This window comes from Podarcis cretensis, assembly GCF_951804945.1.
Source record: "Podarcis cretensis genome assembly, chromosome: 2".
Lineage (NCBI taxonomy): Eukaryota > Metazoa > Chordata > Lepidosauria > Squamata > Lacertidae > Podarcis > Podarcis cretensis.
Window position 1 is genome coordinate 106,080,254 of NC_137171.1, and position 18,663 is coordinate 106,098,916.

At 44.4% G+C, this 18,663-nt stretch overlaps 1 protein-coding gene across 6 annotated transcripts in view; it reads right to left on the reverse strand.

Annotated features, from left to right (window-relative positions):
- The window catches only part of PXK (PX domain containing serine/threonine kinase like), a 51,027-nt gene that overhangs the window by 8,906 nt on the left and 23,458 nt on the right, over positions 1-18,663 (reverse strand). For 3 of the 6 annotated variants that reach the window (XM_079963246.1, XM_079963247.1, XM_079963249.1), the window contains exons 5-17: positions 15,314-15,391; positions 13,882-13,955; positions 13,699-13,773; positions 11,779-11,883; positions 10,925-11,026; positions 8,363-8,524; positions 6,947-7,064; positions 6,747-6,825; positions 5,551-5,599; positions 5,257-5,334; positions 4,944-5,030; positions 3,730-3,799; positions 584-643 (exon numbers count right to left, since the gene is read on the reverse strand). In XM_079963246.1, the coding sequence (XP_079819372.1) occupies positions 584-643; positions 3,730-3,799; positions 4,944-5,030; positions 5,257-5,334; positions 5,551-5,599; positions 6,747-6,825; positions 6,947-7,064; positions 8,363-8,524; positions 10,925-11,026; positions 11,779-11,883; positions 13,699-13,773; positions 13,882-13,955; positions 15,314-15,391 (1,137 nt within the window). Of the gene's footprint in view, positions 1-583; positions 647-3,729; positions 3,800-4,943; positions 5,031-5,256; positions 5,335-5,550; positions 5,600-6,746; positions 6,826-6,946; positions 7,065-8,362; positions 8,525-10,924; positions 11,027-11,778; positions 11,884-13,698; positions 13,774-13,881; positions 13,956-15,313; positions 15,392-18,663 lie in introns of all 6 variants that reach the window. The other 3 variants (XM_079963244.1, XM_079963245.1, XM_079963248.1) reach the window with 1 other exon arrangement.

Sequence of the window (18,663 nt, forward strand, 5' to 3'; positions counted from 1 at the left end):
TAGAGACAGCACAAAAGAGTTCTCTGATTTCCCTTCCTGCCCCTTCCATGTGAAAGAAACCCACTTAGGGGGCTTTGCCTGAAGCCTGCAAAATCCTAATACAGGATAGAGGAAAACTTGAACTAACAAACAGGAAGGAAAGGCACAGTGAAAAAGGCAGACAGAAGAACCCACCACACTGGAAAACAAGGAGGTATTAACCTGAACATATGAATATATCTTATACAGACTATTCTGCTTCGGTGCTTAAATGAAGTCATCTCAATGGGCTAGGAATAACTTAGGTTTAGCACCAGCAAAGGGGCCAGGCAAGCAGGATTAAAGGAAGTACAAACTATCAAGTAATTCACGTTTATGCTGATAAAACAAGAAGGCTGAAAACAGTTTGCCAGATTCAAAGAAGAAACACAAAATCTGAACTCTCTTCTACGGTGACAAGGCAGAATCAAAAAGCTATCAAGATGCGTTTTAAGGCAAGTGGTATTATTTCCTGTCTCATAAAGAGCAAAATTAGTCATTCTTCAGCTTGGCAACAAAACCCAAGAGAGAGATGGGCAGGCGGCGTGTCGACTCTTTAACTCACCTGCTGTACAAGGTGGAACAGGGGAAGAAGGTGATGTCAGAGGTGAACTCGCCCCAGAGCCTGCTGAATAAGAAACATCCAGAGTTGCTAAAAAGGTGCAGTTTCAAAATCCTTTTCACTGCTTAAAATGAGGCTTGCTGAAATAAGCAGCAAACCAACACACACAGGGAGGGGACTGGGCCAACTGCACATTATAGGTTAAATGTGGAGGCGCATTTAATGTGACTGCTTTTTTAAAAAAAAACCAAGTAATAAATAATAATAGTCAGAGCGGCTAACATCATATAAATAACACAGTATACATAAAAACAGGCATCAAATCATTAAAATACATCTTAAAATTAATGCAGACAAATTAAAATCTGGACAAATGGCAGTTACCAGGTTAAGATTGAGAGCGGTTAATACTTGCCAGGATCAACTGTTTTCAGTGATCATATAAGGACTTGTGAACAGGTTGGGAGGCCTCCTTCATGCTTGTTCTTATACAAAGGAAAATAGGTCAGGCTGTGCCCTGGCCAAAGGCCTGGCGGAACAGCTCCGTCTTGCAGGCTCTGTGGAAAGATGTCAAATCCCACAGGACCCTAGTCTCTTGTGGGAGAGTGTTCCACCATGCTGGGGCCACAGCTGAAAAGGCCCTGGGCTCTGGTCAAGGCCAGTCTGGGCCTGGGGCCTGGGATCTTCAGAATGTTGTTTGCAGACTGCAAGGTCCTCCATGGGGCATACCAGGAGAGGCAGTTCTGTAGGTACGAGGGTCCCAGGCTGTTTAAAGGTTAAAACCAGCACCTTAAACCTGATCCTGTACTCCACCGGGAGCCAGTGTAGCTGGTATAGGATTGGGTGAATGTGATCTCTCGGCGAGGCAGATACAGTGGGAGACATTCAAGACCACAGCAGGAGGGGAAGGGGAATTTAACTATTTCATTCTCTGCCACAGTCCATATGAAAATCCCACCTCCCCTCAAACTACTATTAGTATCAGGAGGAAAGCTTCTATTAGCGCCAATGAGAGCTTTCCTTCCAAAACAAAATAGCAGGCAAGGGTGGGGGTGGGGCAGTCTTTTCCTGTCAGGAAGCAAAAGAATTAAATTTCTCCTCACCTGTCACGGTCCTGACTTTTAAACAAAGAACCGCACCGGCAGCTATTTTGTTTTGTTTTTGTTTTAAATAAGCCACGCTGAATGCAAAGACGCATTCAACATGATACAGTTTGGCCCTGTAGCTAAGCTGAGGAACCAGGCAGAATATGAGTGGGTGGGATGCAAACAAGGCCAGGGTGTTCTGTGGTGGGTCACGCCATGCAGTTTGCAGCAGAGAAGGGCAAACCCTGTGCAAATTTCAATACTCTGTCTGCTTCATAGAGACTAATTCTATCCTTCGGAGAAGTGATCCCACTAGTGCAAACTTGCCTGGAGGGGAATTAAAATTCCAGCAAGAAACTTTACCAACTGTACTCTTAGCTAAACACAAGGGGATTTGCAGGTGGGTTTTGCCAGGTCAGCAGATGTTGTCGGCACCTGGTCATGAACAAGATTGTACACCATGAAAAAGTTCTGGGAAGTAATGAATTACTAAATCCTTGAGAGCCAAACTAGGGGATATGTGGGAGTTGGACAAAATGTCTCCCAGTGCTGGTTTTGTTTTTTTAGAGAGAGAGTTATGCAGCAGGCAGCAGTGGCCATGGATCAGATCAGATCAGATCAGAGTGTGTCTGTGTGTATTTAACTCTTGTTCCACAGGCCTATTGTCTGATCAAACCCCTGCTTCTTTTCCACACGCTGGGAAGAAGACACAAAGCCAATTTCATTTTGAAGAACAGCCCACTGGGGAGCACGGTCTACCTCCCAGCCACTGCTCGGATCAAATCCACAGCTTCCCATTGCTCAAGTTCAGGCTTGTCTGTTTTAAAGCAACAGACCCCAATGGGTTTCTTCATGTATCTTCTGTCCACAATCTAATTTGGGTCGCTAAGCGCTGCGCAGCAATACACATCTCTCTATGTGGCGAGGCTACCTTATTGATAAGCGAAGCTTCCAAAATCTCCCTTGGTGGAATATATTTTATTACAAGGTCTGCAAAAGTATGCAGAACCTTCTATTAATTTTATTCTAAGGGGAGTACCGTGCTCTATATAGTCGTTCTTTATTGTTTAAGTCTCGTTTGGATGTTGCTGTGTTTGAAAACTTAATAAACACATATCTCTCTTTAAAAAAAATAAAAATGCTCTGCTTGGAATGTGTATCAAGGGCCTATCGCCCTTCTCATGCAGGCAGCTTTCCTCCCCTTCCTGGTGAATCAATTGCTAGAAGCAGAAGGGAAATATTGGTTAATTCACATTGAGATGGTGTGCATTTTCCAGCTTTTGGTCTCAGTGTATTAGTCAGGCTCACCATAAGCAAATGGCTGCTGCCACAAAGGGCTGCCACAGCCAGGGCAAGGGTGTGCCAACCCAAGTGTATGCCAATCCTTGTGCATCTATGGAAAATGGCTTAACAAGGAGATCCTGAGCACTGCAAGTCACTATCCCAGAAAAAGTCCCCCTAGCTCACAGCTCGAGATCTGACAGCCTCGTAGCAATGGCATTGTCAGCATTGTACACACACTTCATTAGACTCCGCAGGAAAAAAATCTTGCTCCAGTGCCTCATATGTCACAACAAGGCTCCTATCTTGGTGTAGTTCATGGGTAGGCAAACTAAGGCCTGGGGGCCGGATCCGACCTAATCACCTTCTAAATCCGGCCCACGGATGGTCAGGAATCAGCGTGTTTTTACATGAGTAGAACGTGTCCTTTTATTTAAAATGCATCTCTGGGTTATTTGTGGGTTCTGCCTGGTGTTTTTACCTGAATAATAATAATAATTTATTATTTATACCCCGCCCATCTGGCTGGGTTTCCCCAGCCACTCTGGGCAGCTTCCAACAAAATATTAAAATACAATAGTCTGTTAAACATTAAAAGCTTCCCTAAACAGGGCTGCCTTCAGATGTCTTATAAAATGCATCTCTGGGTTATTTGTGGGAATTCATTCATTTTTATTTTTATTTTTATTCTTCAAAATATAGTCTGGCCCCCCACAAGGTCTGAGGGACAGTGGACCGGCCCCCTGCTGAAAATGTTTGCTGACCCCTGGTGTAGTTAGTTACCTGAATTGTTAGAGTTGCTGTATTTCATCGTTTGTTCCTCTCCACTCTCAAAGGACGAGCGTTTAGACTTCTGCAGGCACAAAAAGGAAGAGATTCAACAGTTCACAAGTGGTTAGCCGATTGCCGTTTCGCAGCTCTTTTTCCTAGTTCCAAACAGGCCTGCGGCATTTCACACACATTAACCCTGTGAGAATTAGCATGGCGACTGCATGACAGGCAGCAGCGATGGTGGACAAGTCTTAACTGCAGGGGCCAAGAGCATTTACACAGGGCGCCCAAATCCTCACCAATTACCACCTTTCAGAATACTGCAGGTACAGCTTCAGTGCACAGTGGCAACTGGAGCTCACTACTATTGTCGAAACATGACAACCGTTTCAAAAGGCAGTGTTGAGACCTGGAACTGGAATCTTCCCCTCTTGTTGCGTTAGCTGGGACCATTCTTCTGACTACCTCAACGTGCTAACGGAGGAGAACAATGTCCTTTAAATGAGCGGAACCTTCCCCTCACCGGTTTAGATTTTTCCCATGAGAAACTACCGCGAGAAGGAATAATTATCTGGCTTAGAAATGTGCCATCACAGTGGTGGACAGGATGTAGACTGAACCATTAGCGTAGTCCTTTGTGCAGGGTAGATTTCAGCCTGTGTTTGTCTCCCGCCAGACAGTCACATTATGAACTTTCGAGGGTTGGATGCACATCAAAGTCTTTTGACATAGACTCATCTCCACAACCACCCACACAGAGTTGGTACAGATCTACCACAAGTTACCGCATTGTGAGGTAGTGTACAAAATGCTAGACTTGGATCAGGAACAGCTGGGTTGAAATCCCCTTAGCCAGGAAGTTTCAGTATAGCTAAAACTTCTTATTCTAGCTCTAGCTTCTCTCACAGAGTTGTTGCAAGTACAGAAATGGAATGATCCCAAGACACTATCTTCTTAGGCAGAAGAGAGATATATAAATGAGATAAACAACAATGTGCTAGGCTGCTATCCATGCCTGTTTTAAAATGTTATTAATAAATACAACTATTTTCCCATTATATTTATTAATAAAGTTTTTAAACAGGGATGAATCGCTGCCTAACATATTGCTGCTGCTTTCATTTGTATCCTGTTATATACAGTTTGAAATGGGATGATCGCGTATACACTATTTTCCCATTCTCAGAGAACTATTATTATTAATCTTAGATTCCAGTGCTGCTTACTTTTCGTGCTAAGATCTTCCTCTTTTTTTTCTCTTCCTCTGAACCATAATGAGATTGGGCTCTCGTCAGTCTTCTGTGCTGATGAATCTTTTAATGGAAGAAGAAAAGGACTTAGGGGGCAAAGAGGATTACAAATGTTTACCAATTCAAAAACCATTTCCCCATTAGATGTTGTTGTAATAGTTCTCTCTGCTTTATATACATTATAAAATGAAATAATTATAAAAATATCAACCCAAAATAATAATAATAATAATTAGCAGTATTTGTCTGAGAAACCATCAGCACTAATGGAAAGAGGTTCAAAACTTACCTGTTTCTGTTCTTCTACTAGTCTTTTCTCTATGCATTCTTTGGCAATCTTCAATGCTTCTTTTAACTTGGTGGGGATCTGATAAGCGAAAAGAAAAAGGTCCACAGCTTGGTGACAGAGACTAATATTTATAACATGGCATTCATGCAGATATTCTCTAAAAGTCTGTTGGGCTTAGGGGAAGTGGGGGCCAGGGGGAGGTAGCAATGTGTCAAGGACTGAAAAGTTGGGAAGGGACAGCTAGATAAAATATACTATTAAAAGCAAATTGCCATCAATGTAATTCAACTGTACCTTAAACTGTGTTTTTTCTGAATTTGTTAAAAGGACATCACTGAATAACCTGAAATAAAAAACAAACAGATAATGCACATTCAAAATCCAGCCAGCCAGCACCATCCTACCTAACTGCTGGGTTGTTGTTTTTTAATTTTGCACTTGGACTAATAGGAACTGCAGCTAATTGGATTAAGCTCCATATGGCAAGGTAGATATGGGTGAAGCAGCTCCTTTCAACTCAAGTCTCCAGCAGCTTAGTGGAAACTAGTACAAATAGGTAAGGAGCTGCTTTGCAAAAATAGCTTGCCGTGCAATGACTAAACCAGGAGACAGCAATTCCAAGGAGCCAGACTTAGCTGCGACCCAGTGTTGCTCAGAAATTCTAAGAAATGGGGAAAAAAATAGTGCAGTTTTTAAAATAGTGGTCAAAACCAGTGCCATTTCAAAAGGTTCAGTCCACCAGCCTGACTCAAAAAGGCGCCCAACTGTATCCAGATAGACAAAAACCTGCTCTGTGCATAGCTGTCAACTTACAGATTTGAAAATAAGGAACCAGCAGCCTCAAAAATAAGGGATCAGCAGCCAAAATAAGGGATTTTCCAGGCACAGGTATGTTCAACTTCTGAGCCCCTCTGAGCCAAAGGCAGAAAGCCCAGCCAGCAGCCAAACGAAGCCTCAAGCGGTGGTTCCCACAGCGCAGCAACCCGGCAAAGGGGATGCAGCAAGGAAAACCACTGTCACCTCTCCACTGGGAAGCGCTGAGCAAAGGCAAGTCCCCAGGCAATGTGGCTGATTTGATCAGTACAAGGCATGCAAGCTCCACCCCCCAGTCGTTCTTAGACTCCTTATTGGGTGAGCAACGCAGCCAAGCAACACAGTTGGAGCCTCCCTCCTCCCTGGCCGGCAGGGAGGGAGGGAGAGGAGCTGCTTCCTTTGAAACCCGGGAAATTTAAGGGACATCATCAATAGGGGACAGCAGCGAGACACAGAGCTGGGATAAGGGACTTTACCGCCAAATAAGGGACAGTTGACAGCTATGGCTCTGTGATCCCAGGAACTACCACACAAAATGTGGTGATGGCATCCGAATGCACAGCGAACAAAGCAACTTTCAAAACTATACAGCGGATGTTCAAACATGTGGTTCCATGAGTCACTCGAAGCCAGTTGGGAGTGACTAGCCTGTACAGGGTGAACAAATAGGGACTTACGGCATTTGTAAGAGCCGGGAGACTGTAGGCATGCTGTTCTTCATGGCTTCGGGAGAAAGAATGGATTCCAGTACAGTTACTGAAGGGGTGAGAAATACAGAAGTTAAGTTGAAGGTGAGAAATGTAGAAGAAACGCAAACAATCAGAGTTTTCGTTTGAACTAGGCCGAAATGTTGCTTTGAGCAGCAACCTGCACTCACCTACAGATGTGGATGGTGCAGGGGGGAAGCTGTCCACTGGAACAGAATCTGGGGGTCTCCCGTAGGTCATTTCGTACAGTAAGTGACCAAAGCAATGCACATCAACACTTTCTAAAGTCTGCGAAAAGAAATGGGAGGGAGAGACAGCTTGCTTAAAATATCACGTGATTATCACATGAACCCTACTCTCCACTGGCATCAGCGATCCTGCGCTTGTAATGAATCTTTACTTCCTGCGTGTACTTGCTGCAAAATGAATAACCGCCAACGGCAAGCATGAATTACATGAATTAAGGTTACATTCCTATACACACTTACCTGGGAGTCTGTCCCATTGAACTCAACAGGACTTAGTTCTGAGCAGACATGGGTTAAGATCGAGCCACAGGAGGATTAGCAAGGGAACTGTTTAGGGAACTGTGATTTGGGACAGACACAAAACAGCCTCTCTGCTGACTGGTCATATTGCAAGTTCATGTCTCAAGCAAACTCAAAACAACTAGGTAACAATTTTTGAAAACAGTAAGATCCAACTTGTTCCACAAGGTATTTTCAGGACTACCAATATGGCAGAGATCCCATCGGATAAGTGATGTTAATTTTGACATTATAATAGAGAGGGGAGCTTTTCCAAGTGATAAAACAAGACCCCACCCCCTCCAGGATAATCCATTGGTACTCTACTCACAAGTTTACAGCACCAGTACTACAATACAGTCATACCTTGGTTTTCAAATGCCTTGGTACATGAACGTTTTGGCTCCCAAACAATCAAAAACTGGAAGTGATTGTTCCAGTTTCTGAATGTTCTCTGGAACCCGAACATCTGACGTGACTTCTGCAACTTCTGATTGGCTGCAGGAGCTTCCTGCAGCCAATCAGAAGCAGTGCCTTGGTTTCCGAACGATTTGGAAGTCAAACGGATTTCCGGAACGGATTCCATTCGACTTCCAAGGTACCACTGTATGTGGTATTCACAAATGCCCTTCTTTGCTGAAAAGACACTGTAGCAAAGGAGTAGCAACTGTACATTTATTGTGCAATATAATATTTATCTGAAAAAGCCAACTACGTACTGCAAGGTTTCAGCATTTCAGAGTTGGCTTATCGTTCTCCCTTTCCCTCTAGGAAAACAAAACCAGAACAAGTCAGGGGTTTCTCCCTTCTGGTTTTTGGTGCCACCCTCCATTTCTCCTCTTCTTTCTTCCCAGAAAAAGAAGTGCTAACTAGCTCTTGTAACAAAACAAAACAAAAAACAACACATATTGCTGTGTTTCCAAACATCCTTTAAACATCTTTCTATTAAGCTTCTCTCATAGCATTACTGAAAAGCTTTTCTTCTTAAATAAGGTGACTATTTCAACATATGACATCTATAACGGATTCCCACAAACAAAGATGCTTGCCTCGACGTACATTAATTTTGCGGAACTGTGTGAAGTAGGACCGGTAGAAGGAGGGGAGCCCCAGCAGCGAATTCTCCAAATCCAGTAACCTGCATGTGTCCCCATCCATCATGACATTGGAAGCATGGAGGTGGCCGTATGGAAATCCTTTTTCGTGCAAGAATTTTAAGACCTGGGAGACCAAGCACACAGATGTTTTAGTTTGAGGAAATTAGTTCCCTTGCCAAGATCTATTAAATGCCTGTCCAAGGGTGTATCCCACACCCTCCCACACATCCCAAAGGGCATTAATTGGGGGCTTTCGTTCTGTGATGGGTACAAGCCCTATTCACACTTCCCCTGCCCAACTGCCTTTGATGCTTCTGTTATTACTATCCAATAGCCCTTCCACTCCCCTTTCGGATGCTACAGATTTGCTTAAATACCTTCCCACCCTTCTCAAGCCACCTCGAACTCACAAGGTGCACATCTGCATTTTGTGGGATTTGATCCACGGGGAGCAGTCAAGTACAACATTCTTTGTAATGCTAGAGTGGACATGCAAGGATATAATCGGTCCAGCCAGTCGAAATTCCTGTTCCTCCTGGCCTGGAGCATCCTTCCTCTTGCATGTGACCAGAGGTGGCTGTGACCCTACCTGTCCAGGTAACAAAAGGAAGAGTCACGCAGCTCCCACCCCCCTTTTTTCTCTTTCTCCATTTGTCTGCTTCCAGCTAGGACTGCTCTGTTGGCTTGCACAGGGACCTTCCCCCATATGTGGTAAATCCACATGTTGCTATTTGTAACTTTAAGCCTGCCTTCAGGAATCATACTGTGTACTGCCTGAACGTGAGTAAACTTACTTTTTGTTGACTAAGAATAGGATTGTGGTGTCATTATTCTTTTAAGAGGGATCTGAGGGAACTTACCAGGAACGTACAATTCAATCTGCGGCAGATTGAACGGCATAATAGTAAGAGGTTCTAACAAGCCTACAACCAGCTTTCTGCTGTGCGTGAGAAGGGGAATGTAACTCTGCTACATAAGGAACTTGCTAGCACAAGTAAGGAAGGATATGAATAAACAATATATCCTCTCCCGCCACCCTGAACATCCCCGCACATTTTGCATTTTTTGGCCACGTACTGCATCTAGCACACTTCCAATGATCAAAACAAAATAAAAAAATTCCTTCCAGTAGCACCTTAAAGACCAACTAAGTTAGTACTTGGTATGAGCTTTCGTGTGCATGCACACTTCTTCAGATACCATGCACACGAAAGCTCATACCAAGTACTAACTTAGTTGGTCTTTAAGGTGCTACTGGAAGGAATTTTTTTATTTTGTTTTGACTATGGCAGACCAACACGGCTACCTATCTGTAACTGGAACTTCCAATGATCTTAGGCTGTGGTTTCCAATCAGTGTGCCGTGAATGATGGTCAGAGGAGGAGGAGGAGGAGTTTGGATTTGATATCCCACTTTATCACTCCCCTTCAGGAGTCTCAAAGTGGCTAACATTCTCCTTTCCCTTCCTCCCCCACTACAAACACTCTGTGAGGTGAGTGAGGCTCAGAGACTTCAGAGAAGTGTGACTAGCCCAAGGTCACCCAGCAGCTGCATGTGGAGGAGCGGAGACATGAACCCGGTTCACCAGATTACGGGTCTATCGCTCTTAACCACTACACCACACTGGCCCTCTGGCCCTCTTTCCTTCCTTCCCTCCTCTGATGCCCTCTTGCGTCTCTGCCTCCCCAAGGCTTCCACATCTGTTTGTTGCAGCTGCCCTGGCTACAAGCTCCCCAGGAGAATGGTGCCTCTGGGGCTGGCCAGGGGGTGCTGGTTGCCAGGAACTGAGATGGCCTTGGAGTAAGCAAGCAAGTGGATGAGGGAGCACAGCTAGCCAGTCTGCCAACCCTTGCCGTTGGGAATGGACCGACAAGTCCCAGGCCCCTGTGGGGCAGTGTGAGGAGGCACCTCTCTTTGGGGTGGGGGGCAGGGCAGCTCAGAGACCAGGGATGGTAGCAGCAGCTGCCCGGAGGACTCCCAAGGAGAGGAGGCTGAGGGAACACCTCACAAGGGAGGGTGTTTGAAAAAGGGTGAGAGGCTGCCAGCTCTGCAGGCAAGGGGTGACATAACTGGGCTCCTGAAGGAGCCTCACAGGGTGACACAGAAAGAATGTAGTTGGTCAAGGGAGTCGTGGACTCAAAACAGTCGAATGCCGTTGATCTTAGGCATGTATTGAGGGACTGCTTCTTTCAAAACAGATTGGCTTCCACATGGCAAAAAGTAGGTCCCTTTCCCAGGTAAGGTGTGCTTTGCACCTGCACCCCAGGAACATTTTACAGGAACAAAATGCAAGCAAGGCTAGAGTCTCCTCTACCTGCATGCATACAGTCATACCTCACCCATTTTCCTTTGGAAAATTCATTCAGATTTTGCATTCCAATGTGGCACTTCTAGCACACATGGAAAAACATTAACAGCTGATTTGGGTTTCAGATAACACTTTTTGTTGCTGTTTAGAACTTCAAGTGGATTGCCTGCCTTAACAGCAAATCTATTTTAGACAATAAAAAAAAAAATCCTGTACCTCTAGAATTTGTCTGCCGAACGTTTTAATTTGCTGAAGTTCAAGACCCTGAATTTTCTTCGGGTTGCAGTACTTCTTCAGAAATGGATCTTTTGGCTTCGCCTGTAATAAGCGTAACAGCAATTTTGTTTTTAATCTCAAACATCACAGAAGTTATCACATCAGCGCAAGGCATTTCAATTCTTTAAAAAAATTTTTCCCCTTGCGTGCACTAAGAAAATATTAGGGCAGGTCCCTGATTAAAGAAATCTTTAGGGAATTAATCACATGAGCTGCAGTCTAAGGGTTGTGTCCAATGATAGTCCTGCTAAGAGTAGACCTAATGAAATTAATAGACAACTTAGATGCATCATTTCAACTGATCCACTCTCGAGTAGAACTTGAGTTGGATACAATCCTAAGTAATAACATTTGCATGTGAGTAAAACAATAGTTCTGAAGCAAGGCATCCTTTTCCTTGATTTTAGATGCAGGTCTTCTAGCAGGCAACATCTTAGAAGAGGAACACCCCACCCCTCTTGTGTGTGAGCAAGAGAAGTCAAAAATGCCGAAAATGCCTCTTAGCTTGGTGCTTGGCACTTATAAGAACTTCGTTAAAAAAAATATCTACACCATACTATGTTGTAAAAATCTGCTGTCCAGTTACTAGGGATATATATATATATATATATATATATATATATATATATATATACACACACACACACATATATATATATATAGCATGCAAGCAAAATGGTTCTTTAGATTTATTCAATGTTGCAGACCTAAAAAATACGCTCTGCAAATACGTCAAGTCCACGTTACTTATGTACCTTGAAAACATTACGCCTCGAGAGCATACTTAACCCTACCTTATATATCAGGTCTTTGAGTGTTCCTTTTTCGCTGAAGGGTCTTATTACCAGTGCAGAAGATTCATTGGCCATTGCAAAAGTGACTTTGTAAATATAGGGATGCTGTTTTTTAAAAAAGGGAGAGAACACATTTAAGTTTTCTAACGTTCTGATCCTAAGTCCCACCAAGTTCAATGTGCAAGTACAGTCTTCACAGTGATCTAAACCAGTGATGGGGAGTATGGAGTCCTTTCAACCTTATGGTTAAGAACATCTGGAAGGCACCAAGTTAGGGGAAGGGATGATTAAGATGACAGTCCGAATGGGGCTTTACTGAGCCAGTCTGTTGCTCGATAAAACACCCCTGATTTTGTTGAACATTCATTGTACCAAACACAACTCACTCTTTCACATGACTAAGTTCCAGGCACATTCTGCACACGGTAAGTTAAGAAGATTGTTGCATGATCAGTTTCCCCCCCAGTATGCAGCAAACACCAAAGCCTGCTCAAAAGAGTGAGAGATGTCCTGGCAAAAACACTGCTGTGTGTTCTAGAGAAATTTGTGCACGGCCAATTGCTCACATTTAAAGGATTAGCGTTTCCCAGCAGAGACCTTTACTTTTGTTTAAATTTTGAACATGACAATCAGGTTTTTTGTGGCAACTCTGAAATGTGTTTGCTTACAGGGATAAACCAAACAACACCCTCAGGAGCTTCTATTGCATTGTAAATAAGTACCTAAAGTGATAAAAGAGAAGGGCATACAGTGGTACCTCAGGTTACATACGATTCAGGTTACATACGCTTCAGGTAACAGACTCCGCTAACCCAGAAATAGTGCTTCAGGTTAAGAACTTTGCTTCAAGATGAGAACAGAAATCGTGCTCCAGTGGCGCGGCGGCAGCAGGAGGCCCCATTAGCTAAAGTGGTGCTTCAGGTTAAGAACGGTTTCAGGTTAAGAATGGAACTCCGGAACGAATTAAGTACGTAACCAGAGGTACCACTGTACAAGGTTACTATTGCACATGGTGTTTGGGATAAAACCATGACGGTAGTTCATTTGTTTGCACAAATTAGCTCACAAATAAACTTGTTTTGTTCCTGTAGAGCTTATGGTTGTACACCTCATTTTACCCAATCCACACAGTTAAAATCCCCATTAACACAGTGGGGCTTGCTTTTGAATAAGCATGCACAAGTCTTCAATGCAGCTTTCTTTAATGGCTACTAGCCCAGATGGCTATGTTTCACTTTAACTGCTGAAAGGCAGAATTGCCAGTTGCTGGGGATCCCAAACGGGGAGAGCAATGAACTTTTACTGCCTCCCCCTTCCTCCCCTCTCTCTTCCGACTTCTTTTTTCCCTCAGCCCCTTATTGCCTATAACAGAAATGTCTCGCTCTCTGAGTATGACGGAGTTTACGACTTGAAAACAGGGACACTGTATGTTCAACTGCAGGCTTCCTCAACCTCAGCCCTCCAGGTGTTTTTGGCCTACAACTCCCATGATCCCTAGCTAGCAGGACCAGTGGTCAGGGATGATGGGAACTGTAGTCTCAAAACATCTGGAGGGCCGAGGTGGAGGAAGCATGTTCTACTGTTACCCAAGAAAATATTGCAGTAAAAACGTATTTAAAAAAACAAAACACAAAGGGAAAAACCTGCAATAAAGTGTATTTCTTTTATTTACTTAACAAAAAGAGAATGCTCAAAATAAACTCCTAACCGGCTGTGACAGGGAGATTCACAGCTAATGAAAACTGCTTTAAATGCCCATCCAGTTTAAGAACGATGCATGGGTGGTAGGTAGCCCAAGGGCCAGGGTTTGAAATCAAGATGAGATACGATCACCTCTGTGCACTACTGACTTTTGTGAAGTTTTGTGTTCGACCAAGGAAAGTATGTGGATTAAAAGTAACAATTAAAGAAACTACTCACAGAACAAGAAGAAAGAAGTTTCACAGCGCACTGAAGATCTTTGTCAGACAGATACTTGTCAGGGCCCAGGTCAGCCTGGAAATACAATGACTACGTTACTCAAAAAAACACCACACACTGATTAAAAGAACAGGCACACACTGTAATCGAAGCACCACAATGGCTCCCAAAAGTGAAACTTGCCCAGCTCAACGCTAGCCGCTCCTTTGGTTGATTTTTAATCTTCATTAAGAAATATTTCTTCCGTATCCTCCACCCTAAAAAAAGAAAACAGCCACGTGATTACCAATAGTTTGATTGAAGTTGCCAAATCAGGGTTTTCATTTTCTACACAAGCCACGTTCAGATAAGCAGATTGGCCAGGCGTGCACCCAACATGACCCCAATTCTCCTGCAGCAATTCTGTGTTTTCTATAAACACCAATTAGTTTGGAAAGTCTGTTCCAATACGACCTCATTGTTTCACTGTCTCAAATAAAAAGGAAAGGGACTTTTCACTATCAACTGTACAAATGCACTATTGCATTAAATTGTGGGGGGGTACTTAAAAATTAACATTTTGATTAACTTGTGTTACAGGCTGATTCATGATTGTTCTCCCCAGTGCTTTTTTCTGGGGGGGGGGGGCGCAGGGGTACGCATACCCCTAAACATTTTGTGAATCTTTGTGCTTTTGCCCATTTACTATATTTATTTTTCCCGATTTGAAAAAAATGGTGATTTTCTTGAGTCAAAATGAGAGTACCCCTAAACATTTTTTTAAGAAAAAAAAAGGTACTGGTTCTCTCTAAATAGTCTGAAGTGGGACACGCCTATGTATAAACTCACTTCCACCTCTCAAAAGCCACTTGTGGAAACTATCTTTCAAGCCTTACTTTCTTCGTTTACAAAAGAAAACGCAAAGAATCAGAAGTTTACATGAAACAAACTTTCTAATTCATTTTCAAGTTTTAAATATTAATATAGAGGTGTGTGCATGGAATGTGCATTTGAATAAAATTTAAGCATAACGGGGGGCGGGGTCTGTCTCTTGAAAAGGGCCTCAAACTGTTCTGACACACAGCGGTAAACGTCTGGTAAACAGGGGGAACCAATCCAGAAACACATCAGGGTCCACAGTTTGATCATCATCGCCAACTTAATATATGACACAAGTTAATGGTCAAGGTGACATGGCACATGAAAAGGGCCTAGATTCAGTCTCTGCCATTACCACTTAGAAGGCTGGAAAAAGCTTTTACGGAAGGCTAAACTAGAGGAGGACTAAATTAGCAACTGCATGATTATTATTTTTTAAGTAAACAGAAGGCCTGGAGGGGGGCAATCTGGATCAAGACTAGGAGGGAAGGGTAGAGGAATTTAACCATGCCCTCTGCCCCTTGTTTACATTGCAAAGAATGCTTCTACTAGTGCAATCAGATCACGGCAGAGAACAAAATCCCTCTGCGAGCCTGATATTTCCATGAAGGTATCATGTCGAGTTTTGGCCCTTAAACCTTGGGATGGGTCGTTGCTGCAGCTATGCAGAGGACACTCAGTTGGGTTGGATAAGCCGACAGCACATTTCTGTGGTTTGTGGCGCAATCGCTTTCCCTAGCGAACAAAAAACTCTTACCGATATCCTTTAGCGGTTCCACCACTTCCCACTTTGGCTCTGACCGAAAGAACATCGAAACGTGCTGTAAGGCAATCTCTGCAAAGAGAATTTTGGGTAGCCGTTAGGTACACATATTAACAAGTGTCAGTGGTGAAGCTGTTACCTTTTCGCACAAGAGAGGGTGTCTCCTCAGAAGGTTCTTTCCCACTCTAGTTCAACTTAAATACACACACTTCCTGGGATTTTATTTAAAACCAGGGTACTAGGCACCACAGGGACGCGGGCGGTGCTGTGGGTAAAACCTCAGCGCCTAGGACTTGCCGATCGCATGGTCGGCGGTTCGAATCCCCGCGGCGGGGTGAGCTCCCGTCATTCGGTCCCACCTCCTGCCCACCTAGCAGTTCGAAAGCACCCTTAAGAGCAAGTAGATAAATAGGTACCGCTTTATAGCGGGAAGGTAAACAGCGTTTCCGTGTGCTGCTCTGGTGCCGGTTCGTCAGAGCAGCTTCGTCACGCTTGCCACGTGACCCAGAAGTGTCTGCGGACAGCGCTGGCTCCTGGCCTCTAGAGTGAGATGAGCGCACAACCCTAGAGTCTGTCAAGACTGGCCCGTACGGGCAGGGGTACCTTTACCTTTACCTTACTAGGCACCACAAAGTAAATATTTTATAAGGGTATAACAGGTGACAATCCCACCACCAAAAAGAGGCTATTGGTAGGCTTCTGTGAGGGCAAAACTCAGCAAAGACTAAAACACTCTATTTAAGAAGAGGAGTCCCTAGATCAGGGGTGAGGAACCTGTGGTCCTCTAGCTATTGCTGGACTACAACTCCCATCAGTCCCAGAGAGAATGGATGATTGACAGGGATGGTAGGAGCTGGAGTTCAATAATATCTGGAGACTCACAGGTTCCCCATCCCTGCCTTAGATAAAATATTTTTTCTCTCAAGGTAGCCTGGTGTTGAAATCAGGAACGCCAATCCTAATTGTCAACATCTAACAACCCTGGTAGGACGCAGGTGGCGCTGTGGGTTAAAGCCTCAGCGCCTAGGGCTTGCCGATCGAAAGGTCGGCGGTTTGAATCCCTGCGGCGGGGTGCGCTCCCGTTGCTCGGTCCCAGCGCCTGCCAACCTAGCAGTTCGAAAGCACCCCCGGGTGCAAGTAGATAAATAGGGACCGCTTACTGGCGGGAAGGTAAACGGCGTTTCCGTGTGCGGCTCTGGCTCGCCAGAGCAGCGATGTCACGCTGGCCACGTGACCCGGAAGTGTCTCCGGACAGCGCTGGCCCCCGGCCTCTTGAGTGAGATGGGCGCACCAACCCCAGAGTCTGGCAAGACTGGCCCGTACGGGCAGGGGTACCTTTACCTTTACCTTAACAACCCTGGTAGCTTTCCGTGTGAGGCCCTTTCAGAGGTCCAGAGAGGCCTAGGTCATTTCAGGCTTTTGAGGTCCTTAGCCACAACAACAACAACAACAACAACAACAACAACAAAATGACATATGGAAATAAAACAAGACACCAAAATATTCTGCCACTAGAACAGATAGATTTTAAATATTCATAAATGTTAATAAAACCTTTTTCAAGTAACAACAACAAAAAAGTTTTTTACCATGTCACATCTATTTCTGCTCAAATTTGCAGGTCTAAGCAATGTGTTTGTGTCTGATGCTCACAAAAACAAGTTGTGAAACTTATCAAATGCCCCAAAGTTAACAGGTTTCTAAATCTGAGGCTCTGGCCAAATAACCCTACCCTTCTTGACTGGCCCTTGTCTGAGTTGGTGGGTGAGGGGCGCACTGGAAAAAGGACACAAGCATCTGTATAATGTGTGAAATCAGATGTGCTGGATAAAAAAAAATATTTGACTTCTGAAGTAAGAGTCAACCAAGGACTGTAATCTCTTTAGAAGTCTCTCTTAAGTACCAGGACATTGTTAAGCCTACAAAAAGGATATTCTCTGTCATTTGTCAGGAATATTTGCTATTCTTTACATTTCCTTTTGTGCGCGCGCGCACACACACACACAAAATGGCTATGTGCCTAGTTTACAGTTTTCTATTAAGACAAATATTCTGTGAATCAGCACGGAAGGTTGCATCACAGTAGGCAGCGAGAAGCCGAGGAAATAAAAAGTTAAAAACAACATTCCATTCTCACGTTGCCCCACTGTGCTCAGGTGTTTCATCTCTAAGGATGAAAGAGGTGCGCAGTGGGAGATGAGGCCTTGAGCTGTGAAATGTTTAAGCAGAACAGCCTAACAAGAACACGGCAGCTACTGCAGCAGGCATTTCCATGAGCTGGTGGGCTGAAGAAAGAACAGGACGCTTTTCAGTTCCTTAGTTTAGATTTGAAATGTATGGGGGCCTCTTGCTGTAGTCCTAATATTCCCTCAGATTAATAAGGTGGGGAAAGCTGTGAAAGTCTGGCTAATTAATCATGAAATGCAAAATACTACCCATACCCAAAGCCTGCTTGCACCCACAGAAGATGAGCAAATCTTGGGCAGAAGAGTTGCAGAGGCAGGACTGCCAATAACACTTAGAACACAATTTGATGAAGTTTCTCAGTGTTGCAGAAGGCCCTTGCCGCTGAAGAAAACAATGTCCTGGTTCACATATCATTACGATAAACCATGGTTCATGTTGTCCAAAACCAGGGTTCATAGTTTATTCCTCTCCTAACAAACCACAGGCAGTAGCCAAACCGATGACACAAGAAGCCAAAAGCTGTGGTTTTGAATCTGCTTTAGATGAACAGCCACTTGTTGTGTCATCCATACATGGAACAACTGTGGTAAATCTGTTCTCAAGTTGGCGGAAATAAGCCAACTTCAAATCATAGTATATATGCAGCAGTATTATCATCCTCCTCCTCATCATCTCTTTTTCTATGCAAATGATTGATCTGCTTCAATGGCCTATTGAACGCGCTGGTCCTAGGTGTGCAAGGTAAAAGGTAAAGGTAAAGGTACCCCTGCCCGTACGGGCCAGTCTTGACAGACTCTGGGGTTGTGCGCCCATCTCACTCAAGAGGCCGGGGGCCAGCGCTGTCCGTAGACACTTCCGGGTCACGTGGCCAGCGTGACATCGCTGCTCTGGCGAGCCAGAGCCGCAAACGGAAACGCCGTTTACCTTCCTGCCAGTAAGCGGTCCCTATTTATCTACTTGCACCCGGGGGTGCTTTCGAACTGCTAGGTTGGCAGGCGCTGGGACCGAACGACGGGAGCGCACACCCCACCGCGGGGATTCGAACCGCCGACCTTTCGATCGGCAAGTCCTAGGCGCTGAGGCTTTTACCCACAGCGCCACCCGCGTCCCCCAGGTGTGCAAGACTCTTATACAATTGCTTCATGAAGGACCTATAA